The sequence below is a fragment of the Gadus chalcogrammus genome, chromosome 8 (genome assembly GCF_026213295.1).
Source record: "Gadus chalcogrammus isolate NIFS_2021 chromosome 8, NIFS_Gcha_1.0, whole genome shotgun sequence".
In the NCBI taxonomy this organism is placed as follows: domain Eukaryota; kingdom Metazoa; phylum Chordata; class Actinopteri; order Gadiformes; family Gadidae; genus Gadus; species Gadus chalcogrammus.
Window position 1 is genome coordinate 12,342,605 of NC_079419.1, and position 14,209 is coordinate 12,356,813.

The 14,209-nt window shown below is 47.7% G+C and overlaps 2 protein-coding genes across 10 annotated transcripts; one reads left to right on the forward strand and one right to left on the reverse strand.

Annotated features, from left to right (window-relative positions):
* Positions 1 to 428: 428 nt before the first annotated feature.
* Positions 429 to 6,778, forward strand: LOC130387099 (E3 ubiquitin-protein ligase Midline-1-like). Of its 4 annotated transcripts, none has more exons than XM_056596070.1 (7): positions 429 to 970; positions 1,424 to 1,756; positions 2,660 to 2,731; positions 3,105 to 3,189; positions 3,539 to 3,628; positions 3,770 to 3,841; positions 4,304 to 6,735. In XM_056596070.1, the coding sequence occupies exons 1-7, from the start codon at positions 713 to 715 to the stop codon at positions 4,885 to 4,887; spliced, it is 1,494 nt and encodes a 497-aa protein (XP_056452045.1). In that variant the 5' UTR covers positions 429 to 712; the 3' UTR covers positions 4,888 to 6,735. The 4 variants fall into 4 exon arrangements, with proteins under 4 accessions (XP_056452045.1, XP_056452046.1, XP_056452048.1 ...); XM_056596071.1 differs by having other exon boundaries at positions 442 to 970; positions 4,307 to 6,778; XM_056596073.1 differs by having other exon boundaries at positions 442 to 970; positions 3,770 to 3,826; positions 4,307 to 6,738.
* Positions 4,910 to 13,036, reverse strand: tox4a (TOX high mobility group box family member 4 a). Of its 6 annotated transcripts, none has more exons than XM_056596066.1 (9): positions 12,945 to 13,036; positions 11,640 to 11,705; positions 11,216 to 11,515; positions 10,842 to 11,102; positions 9,635 to 9,979; positions 9,247 to 9,327; positions 8,392 to 9,141; positions 7,717 to 7,850; positions 4,910 to 6,920 (listed from the first exon to the last, which is right to left on the reverse strand). In XM_056596066.1, exons 1-9 carry the CDS (start codon positions 12,948 to 12,950, stop codon positions 6,863 to 6,865), a joined length of 2,001 nt encoding a protein of 666 aa, XP_056452041.1. In that variant the 5' UTR covers positions 12,951 to 13,036; the 3' UTR covers positions 4,910 to 6,862. The 6 variants fall into 6 exon arrangements, with proteins under 6 accessions (XP_056452041.1, XP_056452040.1, XP_056452037.1 ...); XM_056596065.1 differs by having other exon boundaries at positions 11,216 to 11,518; XM_056596062.1 differs by lacking the exon at positions 12,945 to 13,036 and adding an exon at positions 11,791 to 11,892.
* Between the last annotated feature and the right edge of the window lie 1,173 nt (positions 13,037 to 14,209).

Below are 14,209 nucleotides of genomic sequence, written 5' to 3' on the forward strand. Positions count from 1 at the left end.
GGAGAACAGAAGAATGATGAGAGTGCGCGTGTGTGTGTGTGTGTGTGTGTGTGTGTGTGTGTGTGTGTGTGTGTGTGTGTGTGTGTGTGTGTGTGTGTGCTGGTTTCCCCCTCACCCACTGAGTTCTTGACCATCGCCATCATTTGGTTAATCAAAACGTTGGGACTCATCACACCTAACCTTAGGTTAGCAACGATAACCATAGAGTGTTCCCTAAAAACATGTTTCCATGCAAATGCCCTGTTTTACAGTTTCGGGGTTTCAAAGATTCCTAAACTTAAAAATGTTAAATGGATCATTGTAAATGTGATTTTATTCCCCTGCCAATGCTTATCATTTGTCAAAGCCTTTCAACTGAAATTAAACAGTGAAATATTAAGCTAATTCACGCACCGAGCATTAAACAAACTGAAAACTTTTGGCTCCGCCCCACCAGGAACTGAACTGCCAGTCACAACATTGCTTTCGCTTCTGATATCTTTGTCACATAAAGACGACATGCGAATTTTGTAGATTCGTCAGTAATTGATTCATTTATTGAGTCATGCAATTACCTAACACGTATGATGTCATTTTCCACAACTTAATCGCGGTCAAGAACCAAGAGAGCGAGTGCGGTCTGTTTAATTTGCTAGTTAAACATTGCGACAGGTAGCTAACCCCCCTCTCCAATTCTCCATTGACTTCCTGAACGAAGAAATCCGCTGAGAAGATGGACGATCGAGAGAAGACTCCGCTCGAGATGTTGCTGACGTGCCCGGTGTGCCAGGACCTCTTTACCGAGCCGCGCCAACTGCAGTGCGGCCACAGCATCTGCATGTCGTGTCTGGAGAGCATGGTGGGCCACTCCACGGAGCTGCCCTTCCGCTGCCCGGACTGCAGGGCCTATTTCGGGAAGATCGTGGAGGTCCAGAAGAGTTACGCGTTGGCTAGCATCGTTGACGACTTCAAGGAGACCTTGAAGCAGATGGTAGGCCCAGATGAAGAGGAGCCCCTCGTTATCTCGTGTTTTGTAAATGTCGTTGTTTGTGTAGTTGCCTCTCTCCGCCTCTGACTGGCCATCCATGGTTATGAGTTTGGGTTGTTGAAAAACATGCTCATCATGTGATGTCGTCAACCATATATTATTATCATTACGATACTTTGATTGATTTAATATTGTGGTACAGGTACAGCTAATGTCTAAATGACTAATGATAATGACAGTAGGCTAATGTAGACAGTATTTTCTTAACTGCTTGGTTATCATATCCACATGACCAATTTTATTTTGATTTGCATAATCTCATCTGTAGTGAAAAGCTGATGTTGCAAGCAAAGTCGAAAGCTGCTCATATACTTAAAAAAACAATGTTACTTTACATCCGTTGGTCTTAAGCCAATCAGAACAGTCGTTTAAGTCGTCACATTTCCTCTTCCCCAGGAGAAAAAGGCTGCAAAGGTGTACTGCGATTGTTGCCCCGACGACGACGACGATGACGACAAGCCTCTGGCGGTGAAGACATGTCTGAAGTGCGAGGTGTCTCTGTGCAGCGAGCATGTCCAGACGCACCTGGAGCGCCGGGCCTTCGCGGCCCACCTCCTGGTGCCCCCGCTGGCCGACCTGCCCGATAGGAAGTGCCCGCAACACGAGGACCAGGTGCTGCGCTACTATTGCCCCACATCGCGGCGCTACGTGTGCAGCGCCTGCACGCTGGAGGGCAAGCGGAGCGCGCTAGTGACGGACGCGGCCAGCGCCCTCGGCAGGAGGATGACGGTAATGGTTCTTTAAGTCAGTGGGGTTCCCCCCCACAACCCTACCAGGGTTTTACACACAAACAAGACTCAAGCCAACAGCCAACTGCCCCTATCCGACCCAACCACTCCGTTGCCTCTCGTCTGACCCGTTTGGCAGAAAATTGCCTTGACACATACCGCGAACACTACTGCCAAGTATACTATATATGTATACAGTACCGTATATGTTCTGCACTTGCGCGCAATGCAATAAGTCTCTCTGACATCGGGTGGCGCTAGTCTCGTGGTGCTAGTCCACCTCTCCAACACACCGCACTGATTCGCTGGTTGTGTTCTAGCAGCACACAACTCTGATTGGTTGTGTGCTGCTAGCACACAACCAATCAGAGTATCCAATGCCGCCAATCCTCCGACCACCAACGCTTTCAGACTTTGTTAAGTTGAATCGGCAAGACACCATCCGCGCGGTTCTAATATTTTTTCCCAAACTCTCACCAAACGTTTCAGATGGCCAACGGTTGGGCCAGTGTGTTCCACACTTTAGTCACAGACATCAGACTTGAACTCTGATCTGGGTGAACGGGGCATCTCACTTTCTTTCGCTTCAGATTTGTTTCGCTAGAGCCGGGGCTCCATAAGTGCGTAATTAGCTTTATGTGATATGTTCAACATTTTTGTTTTGTATTGTTATCTGTTGTTTATGTCTGCATTCAGTCAACAACAAGCAGCAGTTGTTGAGGCTACAGTGAACAAGTTAAAGAATAAGAAGGATGGAATATGTGAATCAGTCGATGTCAATGTGCTGCGGAGTGAAGCATTGAATAGGAGGGGGAGGTTGAGGTTTGTGTGAAAGTACTGTATTACCTTGATCCACAAGCTCACTTTGTGTGTGTGTGCGTGTGTGTGTGTGTGTCAATTACAGGAGTATATGGATCAACGTTTTCAAATGATCGAGGGTCAAATCAACAAGCTACAGGACGACATTGACAATGACGTGAGAAACCTGAACAGAAGGGAACTTTTCATTTGAAATGTTTTATTCACATTTTATTTGAAATTGAGTGTCACAGAGTTGATGTGGAATTAATTTAACTTGAAATTATTTAAATAGTTTTTAATCTGAAATTAATTAACAATTTGACATTTATTTTACCTTTAAGATGTAATTAATTTTAATTTGAAATGATTTTCTTTGAATTTTCGAGGATATATGCTTACTTTTCCTTTTTAAATGATGTGTTATTTTCATCACCTGATCCAATGTAATTTTAAATGCCTGGTAACATCCGACCGAATGTACGCTTAAATGCCTCGTAACAGCAGACTGATTGTAACTGACGTCCTCTTGTGTGTACTCTTTCTAACAGAAAGTGAAACGCAAGCCGGGAGATTCTTCCCTCAACAGCGTGACCGTGATCCTGCTCTGCCTCTGGATCATCGTAGTGTACTACTGTAAGAGGACCTCGCAGGCAAACATTGAAATACTAGAATCCTTTAACGCTCCATTTAAAAAGCAACAAGGAATATTCCATCCGTCTGGTATTTATACGCTTATACATGTATTTTTAATATTATATAATAATAATAATAATATATCATAATAAAGAGGTAAATTATATTTTGGATTTAGTAATTGAATACATATCTGCATTGTGTCCGTTCTGTGCCCAACGGTTCATTTATTTGAAGTATAGAAAAATGGTATTGACCATATTTTAACGGTCTATTCATCTCTTCTTACCTCTCTCATTTGATTGGATGCACCCATGTGCTAATCCACCAATCCGCCGTAACCATCCAGCGTATAGTTTCTCAGTGGACAACCAGACGCTCACAGACACCGTGAAGAGCCAGCAGGCACGTCTGCATGATATCTACTCCACCGTCGCAGGTGAGAAGGACACGTTGGTGTGTGAGGACCTCTCCATCTTTAACACAGAGATACACAGCGTGTCATCGTACAGAATGTACTGAACATGGCGGGTGCCACACTACATATTAAACAATTACCTTTTTCGTAATACTGACGCAGAACTCTTCGTGGAAAATCCTCTGCATCTTCGCAGAGACCCTGAGAATGAAGCTCAAGGTAAGACAAATCAAGGTAAGACAAGTCAATTCATTGTATTGACCTTGATCACAGTTACAGTCTTAAGGGGCTTAACAGGCCATTCAATAATGACACCCATCTGGCCGTATCCCCCCAGAGGGCAAGAAAATTCCCCTTAATTAGCATGGAAGAGATCTCAAGAATGAACACAGAGTTGGGGATCCCTCCTTTCAGGGATTGTTAGGAGTGCAATGGGTGCCATAATTGACATGCATAGGAATTCAAGCAAGCATTTTCATTATTTTAGTCAAGAAAAGTAAATGGTGTCTATGGTGATGGCGCTGGACGGTTAAGCTCAGTGTTAAACTGTTATTTTTTAAAATAATTTTAAGATATCAACAACTCTTAGATCTGTATTAGATAATTGATTCCAAAGAGTTTTTGTTAACCTAAACTCAAAAATTAAAACGGTTTTCTCTCCATTATACCCTTCTCCCTGGCACCCGGTCCATCCAGAAGTTCCTCTCACGCTGGACCTGGGCACCGCCAATCCTCACATCTGGGTGTCCGGGGACCTGCGGTCTGCGCAGCTGGTGATGACCCATCTCGACTACCCCGTCCTCGACACCCGCTTCGACGACATCTCCCAGATCCTCTCCATCCAGTGCTTTGGCGCCGGGAACCACACATGGATAGTGGAGGCCGAGGGGCACTGGGAGGTCGCCGTGACCCACAAGGGCATCCCACGCAAGGGCAGCAGCGCCTTCGGAGATGACTCGCGGTCCTGGAGCCTCGTGCGTGAGGGCGACGGGGAACCGCTGTACGCCGTGCACAGGCGCGTCCGGACCAGGCTGACCGCGGCCTCGAAGGCCAAGCGCATGGCCGTCGCCGTGGACTTTAGGAAGGGATCCATCACCTTCTCCGGGGTTGGAGCCAATGGGGGTTTCACCAGGCTGCACGAGTTCCACGCCCAGATGACGGAGCCTGTGTGCCTGGGGCTGGGGCTGGGGCTTTACAGTTTAGACCCCCACAGCAGAGCTAGGATCCTGGGAGCCACCTCGGACAACCAGCCACGACACCGGGTAGCCAACGGCTCTTAGTGCAGCCATGATGGGACTCAGGAGGGTGTCGCCCCCTAGTGGTTCTCGATGAATTCATCATGAAGGTTGCAGTTCTCCAGTCAGGGAGAGTTGAATGTATTACCTCGTGAATATGAAGTATATCCGGATTACCAACAGACTATGACTGGACATTAGCACAGCGATCTTTACAGCACGGGTATTGCTTGGATTTTATTTGCAGGAACTGCTCTATTTGTGGATATGAACAAAACTGTTCAAAAGAGTGTTGGCACAGATTAAGGTGGAGGAATATTTGTTTATTTGATTTTGATCTTTTACTTCAAATTGATATTTGAAGCAATGATATTTTTTCTCAGGGATTTCTTTAGTATTTGTAAAGAATATCTAAAAGATGAATCACTTTTGATAAGACGCTATGACAGCGTTAGGATAACTTGTTTTCTGAACTTGACTTGAGATACAATATGAACATTGTTCCCAACGTAATTAAGTGCACAAACAAAATGCATCCTTTCACAATTTAATAACAGTCTTGGCTATCAATTTTAATTTGGGCTGTCTCACCATCAGCAAGAAATGTTTTGCACACAGGAAGTTCTTGATGTACTTCCACTTCCTGTCCACCTGGGTTTTAGGACTAATGTTCACTTTTAAACAGAGTAAAAAAAGAACTGGGGGAATTTGTACAGCTGTTAAACAAAATGTATATTTGAAAAGACAAAATTAATACTATTAAAGATAACTAAATGTCTAAACTTATGATTACCGGTACAAAACATTCTTTAATCTCATGGTATGCTTCCTAGTCATAAGAAGACAAACACACAATAACCCATAAACCTGCTAAACAGACACACCTAATATCTACTTTGGATGGCAGGACCTAAAATAATGTTTCTGTACGCCTACCTGCTAAATAAACCTAAGTCCAATCACAGCTGTTAAATAACTAACTATTCCCAAGCAACAAGAAATGCCTTTGAGTCTCATTTTTCTTCTTGCTCATTTATTTCGAAAAAACGAAAGTCAAAAACAAACATTTGTACAGATCCACCCTCTGGCACTCGACATGGAACCATCAGGGGGCCGCCAGCCATCATACAAAAGATTAAACTTCTCCATCATACAAACGGTTTTCTTGGGGCGCAAAACTACATTTCTCAAGTTCCGTTCTACTACATTGAAACACTGCAGAAGGTTTCAGTCAGGGACTCAAACCGAGAGCCGTCGGACAACGCTCCGATTCCCCCAGGAGGTGGTTTTGTATAACGAGTGGAGATACATTATACAGGATCCATCTGCTGCTACAAATGGTTCCCTCACTAAAGCAGACCGGGCGCTTGGGGGCGGCGGCTTTAACACTGAACTACCCTCTCCTTTCGGCAAGAGACCACCATACGACTTTTTTCACATTTACAAAAAAAGTAGCTTTTCGGATTCTCATACGTTTGTAACAGAAAACAAATACATTTAAGCTTCTCGGTTATTAAGGTTGTATAAAATAAATCCTTTGTAGTGCCCCGTTGCTAAATTCCATTATTTTGAGAATCCAGTAATGATAAAATAGGATTGTTTAAATGCTGGTCTTCCGGCCCACTGGGTGAAAACTGACTGAAAAACGTTTTTCCTGCATTTAAAATACATATACATCATGCTCACCATAGAGCCCCACACACGCACACACACACAGCTGACTAAGTACAAATAAGGTATCTGACTGTAATTTCTCCCTAGAGTCAACAGGGCGCAACCATGATTCGCTTTTATTTTCTCACATCAGCAACATATGGACGATAAAAATAAAGTCACGACTAGTCATAAAAGAAAATCCTGTTTTCGGTGTGTTTGTTTTCAAGCTCAGCAGAAGACTGGAGGGGAAGGTGTTGATGTTAGTGTCTGGTGTGCAGAAATAGGATGTTCTCACTGAAGGTCCTCAGTCTGGGGGAGGGAGGGGGGTGTCTTAGTCTTAGTCCCGTTTCAACTGTCACCGTCTTTATTTCACCGTGCCCATGTTGTGACTGCGGATGGAGCACCAAGCCATGAAGATATCCCTGAGAGAGAAGAAACCAAAGTATGTTATTATGAATGCGTACATACTAGACAGGCATGTTTCTGTAAGATGCATTTAGCAGTTCACTCCATCATGCATCACTTTGTCCAACCACCGGCTGCATCTAAAGCAACATAAATGGTGTCTAACACAACCATCATAATTCGTCAACCAGAGCAGTGCTTTATTCGTCTCAAAATCTGTAGGCGGTACAAGCCTCCAATCAGGTGGAAGAACTCAAACGCCAGAATTATGTTTGATATAAAAATGTACCCATTATCATTATATTCTGTGTTTTAGCCGTTTTTTTTTAATGGCTTCATACCAACATAGATCACGTGTGGCTTGTTTTAAAGGAGACATATACCGCCAGGTGTGAGTGTGATTAGCCTTACAAGCAGTTTCGAAAATCTGCCCCATGCGACATCACTAGTCCACCTAGATCTGTGCTGGATAAATGAGCAAGTTTACTTCAGTCGACTGGGTAGGCTGGTAGACTGATCTATCCAGCACAGATCTAGGTGGACACGCCCACTAGTGACGTCATATGGGGCTAATCACACTCACACCTGGTGGTATAATACGTCTCCTTGAAGAACGTAATGGCTCATATCTAGCGTGTTTTACAACGCATTTGATAAACTCTTGAATCACGAGACACAGGACAACATTTGCCTTGCCCCCCACGTGAAGTACCATTCTACAAATGGAAGCGAGTTTCAAGAGCCCAATACAACAACCGTCCTCTTCCATCAATTGGGTTTCTTTGACGGAGCCTTGGCTGTAGGGCGACCCACCTGCAGTGGTCGGCGACGCACTCATTGCTGCAGTACTCCCGGTCCCAGTCGGTGCTGTCCACCGCAGGGTTGGTGCAGCCCGCCCGGACGCACATGCTGTGGCCCTCCAGGGCATCCCCCACCTCCATGTCCGTCTGGGGACCCCAAGCCAACATGAGGATTCAACGTTGCAATGCAGCGCGCGCCGTCATCAGACGGTACTCAATAAACTATCGCTTGAGTCGAGTTAGTTCATATGGGCCGTGATACCAGGGCAGCAGGCTTTGTAGTCGCCGTGACGTAGGGTTGGGGAAGTTTGCGGGGGAAAATCCACGCACCTTCCAAGCCATTTATAGTTGCCGTAACGCTGGTGTGGACGTGGGGTTTGCATGCTCTGGGTGTGAAGCATTCAATTCTCCGGAGGTTGATACATTAATGAACCAGTTGCCAAGGTCGGGGGGGCACGGTTACTACGAGTTACGAACAACCGTCTCTATTGACTTCATTTACCCACTGAAGTAAATGTAACAATTATGTTTTATCATCATCAACCAACAGACATTATCCATTCACGTCGATGGGTATGAATGTTGACCCGATGCAAGTCAAGTTGCATTACTGCCTTAACAAAACCCCCCCCACATTCATAACACAAGCACCTAGACCGTAGAACGGTGGGCTGATGTGTTGGCTCACCTCCTCCGACGAGAACACCTCGGCCACCACCTCCTCGTCCGCGTGGCCGTCCAGGTGGGACGAGTTGACCACCTGCAGCGCCAGGCTGGGCCCGGACACGGCGGTGGACAGGGCGCTGGCCGACAGGACCGCCGCCGCCGCCGTGGTGACGATGACGGGCCCGCCCTTCCCGCCCTGGACGGAGGCGGGGACGATCTTGATCTGCAGCGGGGGCGGGGGCACGGCGGCGCCGGCGGCCGACATGGCCGAGGCCACACCGCCCTCGCGGGGCTTGGACGCCATCTGCAGCGGCGGCGGTGCCGGCGCCATCTGCTGGAGGCGCGGCGGGCCGTGCTGCATCTGCTGCATCTGCTGCAGTGGCGGTGGCAGGCGGGCGGCGGCGCTGTACGTGGCCACGGGCTGCAGCGTGCGCACGCCGCTGGGCAGCACCGTCACCACCTGCCCGCCCGCCGGCAGCATCTGCCGCGAGATGATGATCTTGGTGACGCCGGGGGGCACTAAGGAGGAGGTCGTCATGGTGACGCTGCCCAGCGGCGGCAGCATGGGCTTGTTGGCGCCGGTGCGGGAGCGCGTGGTGACCTCGGGCACGTCCAGGATGATGTTGGAGGCGCAGATGTTGGTGATGGTGTTCTCCTCCAGGGGCCCGCTGGGGGCCAGGCGGGCGGCCGGCACCATGGCGACCACGGGGGGAGCGGGGGGGGGAGCAGGGGGCGGGGGGGAGGGGCTGGTCTCCATCACCTCGCTGGAGGGCTGGGTAAAAACATGAACGTTTGAATCTGAGGAGCGGGCCACGGGGTTCAGAAGACAAGCAGGTTAACGAGAGGGACCAAGAGAAGGGGCGGAGGGGCTGGGTACCTGGGACATCTGGTTGGCTCTGTATGCTGCCATCGCATGGAGATACTCCTTCTTAGCCATTTCTGTTTTTCTTTTATACACCTGGCGGGTAAAAAGGAGAAAGAACCATTACTTATGGATTATTCATCCATAACAAGAGTTTAACAATACCCAACGAAATGTGGCAGCAACAATGGCATACATGTATAATCACATATATTCAGCTTTGGCTTTAGTTGGATCTTAGTTAGCCATTGAGCTAGGATCGGTATTGGCTCGTTATTGTTAAATATCACTCAGTCGACAAGCAGCAGAGACCAATCCATCCATCCATCCATCCATCCACCAAACAGCCAGCCAGCCAGCCCCCTTGGGGTTCCTCTCTTTCTAAAGGGGTGGGGGGGCTCACCTGCTTCTGCTCCTCGGCCAGGCTGTCCCACATGGAGGCCACGATCTTGGACACCTCTCCGAACGAGGCGTTGGGGTTCTGGCCCTTGATGGCGGCCTGCGTGTCCCTGAAGAAGAGCGCGTACGCCGACACAGGCTTCTGGGGCTCGTTGGGGTCCTTCTTCTTCCGGCCCCTCTTGCCGGCCGCAGCAGCCGCCGCCAGGGCCGTCACCGAGGCCAGTGTGGCCGGCTTGCCCCCCCCTCTCCGGATGGGGGCCGAGGCCAGCAGGGTGGGGCGGGGGGGCATATGGGAGGGACCAGAGGAGGAGGCAGAGGAGAGGGACATGGGGGAGTCGACCAGGACACTCTTCAGAGCACAGAGTGGTGGTGGCAGGAGGAAGGGAAAACAAACACAAAATAATCACCAGGGAGGCCACCGCCAGACCGCTCGCAGCGTCCACACATGCAGTAGCCTGGCCCGGAAGGAGTCATGGCAAGGGTTTACTTCAGGCATGCAGAAGGCCCTTTCCGCAGCAGCCATTTTGACATGTTCTTGAAGGTAAACACTGGTGTAATCACTAACAATTTAGAAGTACCTGTTCCATTTATGTGCCCCAGGACCATCCCATTACATGTCAAAATGGCTGCTGTGTAAAAGAACTATGGATATCATGTACACGTCAGCAAATGAAGCAAATATTAATAATATGTGTGTAAAGCACCAAACAGTTAGCAGATTTACCATTTCATAATTTGGTATAGCAAACAGTGAATTGAGATGCATGTCATTGAGGTAGCGATCGAAACCCAGATCCTTTCAGCTGGGAGCCAAACACCCTAGCCATAACAGAATTGTGCCCTCACATCTGGCTGCAAAAAATTAATGGTGCTGTACCACCCGACGCCTATTCTGGGCTTTGACCGGCCCACCCTGCATTCCTTCCCAAAATGGCAGTGGCTCAGGAGGTACAGCAGGTTACCAGCCTACCGGAAGGTGGGTGGTTCTATCCCCGCTTCCTCCTAGCTAGTGTTCCTGAGCAAGGCACTAGCCCATCTGCTACCGACAAGCTTGCCGTCGTCATGCATGGTTGTCATGCAAGGCGACAGCCAGCTTGTTTTCACTACATTACAGCCTCATTGCTTGCTCTTCATCCATTAAAGACAGACAGACTGACAGGTCAGTCATGATACACAGGGCTTGTTGGGGGGGGGGGGGGGGGGGGACGTACCCGGAAGTCGTCCATGTCGTCGTCCTGCAGGGAGCCGGCGGGGGACGCGGTGGCTGACAGCGGCTGATCAGGAGAGTTGGTCTGCAGCAGGATGTTGCCCGCACTGAGGCCCAGCCCCAGCTCAGACTGGTTGATGGTGGACAGCTGGCTGCTGCCGAGGAGGCCGTGGCCGATGTCCCCGAGCTGCACGTCGATGGTCATGGGCGAGGAGCTGCTGAAGTGGGATCCGTTCGAATTCCCCAGTTCCTGTAGAAGAGTGGTCTAGATTAGTCCCAAATAGACCGTTACTTTCTGGGGTGGACATCCAAGTCATACAGTATGAGCAACACAAACATAGTTTGAAATCAATTTGAGTGGCGTTTTACATTTCTCACCAGAGCCGAAGAGCTAAGCAGAGCTCCAGCTCCGCTCTGGCTCATCACCCCCAGGTTCAGATGTTCGATGCCCTGGGAGCCGCTGTTGACGAAGGTGGAGGCGAACGACGGATCGTTGGCTCCGACCACCAGGTTGCTAACAAGGCTTCTGGAGCCAACCTGTCCAACCACACCGTCCGAGCCATCTGAAAGCTCCCCAAAGTGGGACACTACATCGCCGACGTTGAGGGCTGAATCCGGGTCCAAGGAAATCGGAGGGATCTCGAATACCTCATCGCCTAGGCTTGGGGTATGAAATGTCTGCTGGATGGGTAGAAAGGAGACATGAATGATGAATGACACGGTGAGCAGTAAACGTTAAATAAGACATTTATCATTGATAAAACGATGCACAAATGTACAGGTGCACCAGGGTTTCTCTCACCTCTGCAGACAGAAAAGGGTGCCCTGATCCGGTGATGGTCAGGTAATTGTCACTGCTGCCTGGAAACTAAGTAGGGAAGACAGATGGTTTAACACACCCGTATAACCGCTTTATATTAAACATGATTTTTTACGTTGACTGCTAATATTACCTTATTCTCTGAGTATTCCCCATATGCCTGAGTGTCTAAGAACTCCGTGTCGACATTCTGCCCACAGCTACCCGACAGATCAGAGTAAAAATTCAGATCCATCCTTAATACTTTAAAGATCAACGTGGACAAGTCTTCGACAGGCTACTACACACATTAAAATACCACCAGAGTTATCTGATCCACTGAGGACGACAATGACCTATAATACATGGAGCTAGCCAGCCACCAGAAAAATCTAGCAGCTAACTAGCTTAAAGGGCTAGCCAGAAAAACCTGCCGGTTTTGGTCCCAAGAAGATTCACTACAACGTGTTGGATTATGCGCCAGCCTAAACCAGGTGTTCACCGTTAACAATGCTGTAATTTGATCGTTATACAGTTGTGTAGCTCACTTGGAATACCAAGTTTACACCAAGTAGCAACAGCCATATATGTCGCCTAGTGGGCTACGTCGGCTCCGCATGCAACACAACGAGCTAACCCCACAGACAGAAACAATCGATGGACTATACTGCAACAGGCTAGCGCTAAGGCAGAAATAATCTATTGACGATATAGCTCTGATCATCTGACCTCGATCTATTGTCTTGACTTTTGTCAAAAAAAACACACACCTAAAAACACGATCAAATCTCCATTCTTTGCTATTGTTGTTGAAGATACGTATTTTCAGAGATAACGTCCGGTTTTGGTAAATCGATTATTGTAAATACGCATCCTATTTAACAATAGGACCAATATTGTTAGAGATTCGTGATTTGGAATAGCTTCGTAGAAAAATAAGAGGTTACTTAGTTTTAAAGTTAATAGTTATCGATATGTCAATTCGTATTCAGGTCTAACTGCAATTGTTATAAATAAAGGGTGCGATATGTGTGCACTCATTCTGTATAATAGACATTTTAATCAACTCAAACTACGTCAGAGGCCATTCAGATGTTATATTTATTGCTTCGCACAATCGTAGGGAATCTTTGAATAACCCCTTTTGGCAACTCTGCATAGTTTTAAAGTTGTATGTCAACAAGAGATGGCAGGTTCCTCTAAACTCAACCTCTTGAGGAAACCCTGTACACACTCCCTTCTCAACGAGTTATCTTTGTACATCACCTCTCGGCTTAGAATAACCCATTGAAATGTCTACCGTCTTACCTCCATCGTCAGAGAGCTTGGGAGCTACATCCATCTACTTATTGGAGGAACTATGGATACATTAATCAGCTAAGGAAATATCGAGTTTAAAAAACACTGCTTCCGGTTTCCTTTATTTCGGGAAATAGCGTCACTCGTCACGCAGAGGGCAAATATTGATGTTCAATTTGATCCACTCTTTTCTGCAAAACGCTTCACATTTTTTGCAAACCGCATTTCCCTTTCTGTTGTAATATTACAGAGAGCCAATAAATAACAATACCTGTATCTGCACCTGCACCTGGCCTCCCAACAATAACTACTGTAATATATAGTAGTTCACAGACAACTGAATGAGTGTGGGATATGCCAAGTAGACCTGTTGTGTTTTGTATAGACCACAGCATGACCACACTGGTAGTAAGTTGCTAGCGCTGAGCTTCATCAGGAAACAGAGAAGTTAACAAATTCTCCCTTATTGCTCCTCCTCATTCATAAACAAATTGCTCCTTCTCATTCATAAACAAATCTAACAAAAATACACACTAGGTGACACAGTTTTCACTGTAGATTGCTGTTATTCATAACATAGATAAGTCAAATCATAAAACAAGAATAATTACTTGTAGCAGGTCGTCTTCACACACACACAACAGACCAGCTCTATGTTGTACAATACAGCCCACATTCTCCTCCTTGCACTGCATCAGTAACTAATACACCCCCCCTCCCACACACAGTTCCATCATTTCCCCCCCCCCGATAGTGAAATAAAAAACAAATGTACATCAACACGATGGAGCCCTTTGCAGTTCCAGGACTCAAGACACAACAGTCTGATGCCGCCAAACGATCAGATCCGGGAGGAAGAGACTTGTCAAAGAGGGGAGGGGTCCTTGTCGGTCCGGGTTGGGGGTGGTCTTCAGTGGGCCTGTAGACTCTGCTCAGTACGCGGCTGTCCCTCCACCCCATCGATGCGCTGTCGTGCCGGGGGGACGGCGCTGAGGTTCTGGGGTAGGAGACGTGGTTCTCTACACAGCGAGTGGTCCCCGACGGGTCGGGACTGGGAATGCAAACGGTGAGTGGGCCGGGGGAGAGAGAGAGGACGAAAGAGACAGAGCGAGAGAGAGCTTGTATTGAGGGTAGTGCTCGCTCAGTGTGGTTTGTCCGAGGTGGGCGTGACTGAACAGTTTTGAATGATGGAGAGGAAGAGAGAAAACCTATGGATGCAAAGCTGCTACTTTCCTGACGAAACAAGAAACAACAACCTACATGAAACAAATCAC

What these genes read in the sequence shown, in the direction of transcription:
- LOC130387099 (XM_056596070.1), top strand. Translation starts at nt 713, where the DNA reads ATGGACGATCGAGAGAAGACTCCGCTCGAGATGTTGCTGACGTGCCCG. An exon ending in AGGAGACCTTGAAGCAGATG is followed by an intron (nt 971 to 1,423) that starts GTAGGCCCAGAT and finishes CCTCTTCCCCAG; the next exon opens with GAGAAAAAGGCTGCAAAGGT. An exon ending in AGGACGACATTGACAATGAC is followed by an intron (nt 2,732 to 3,104) that starts GTGAGAAACCTG and finishes TCTTTCTAACAG; the next exon opens with AAAGTGAAACGCAAGCCGGG.
- tox4a (XM_056596061.1), bottom strand. Translation starts at nt 11,892, where the DNA reads ATGGATCTGAATTTTTACTCTGATCTGTCGGGTAGCTGTGGGCAGAAT. An exon ending in ACGACATGGACGACTTCCGG is followed by an intron (nt 9,980 to 10,841) that starts GTACGTCCCCCC and finishes TGTGCTCTGAAG; the next exon opens with AGTGTCCTGGTCGACTCCCC. An exon ending in GAGCCAACCAGATGTCCCAG is followed by an intron (nt 9,142 to 9,246) that starts GTACCCAGCCCC and finishes GTTTTTACCCAG; the next exon opens with CCCTCCAGCGAGGTGATGGA.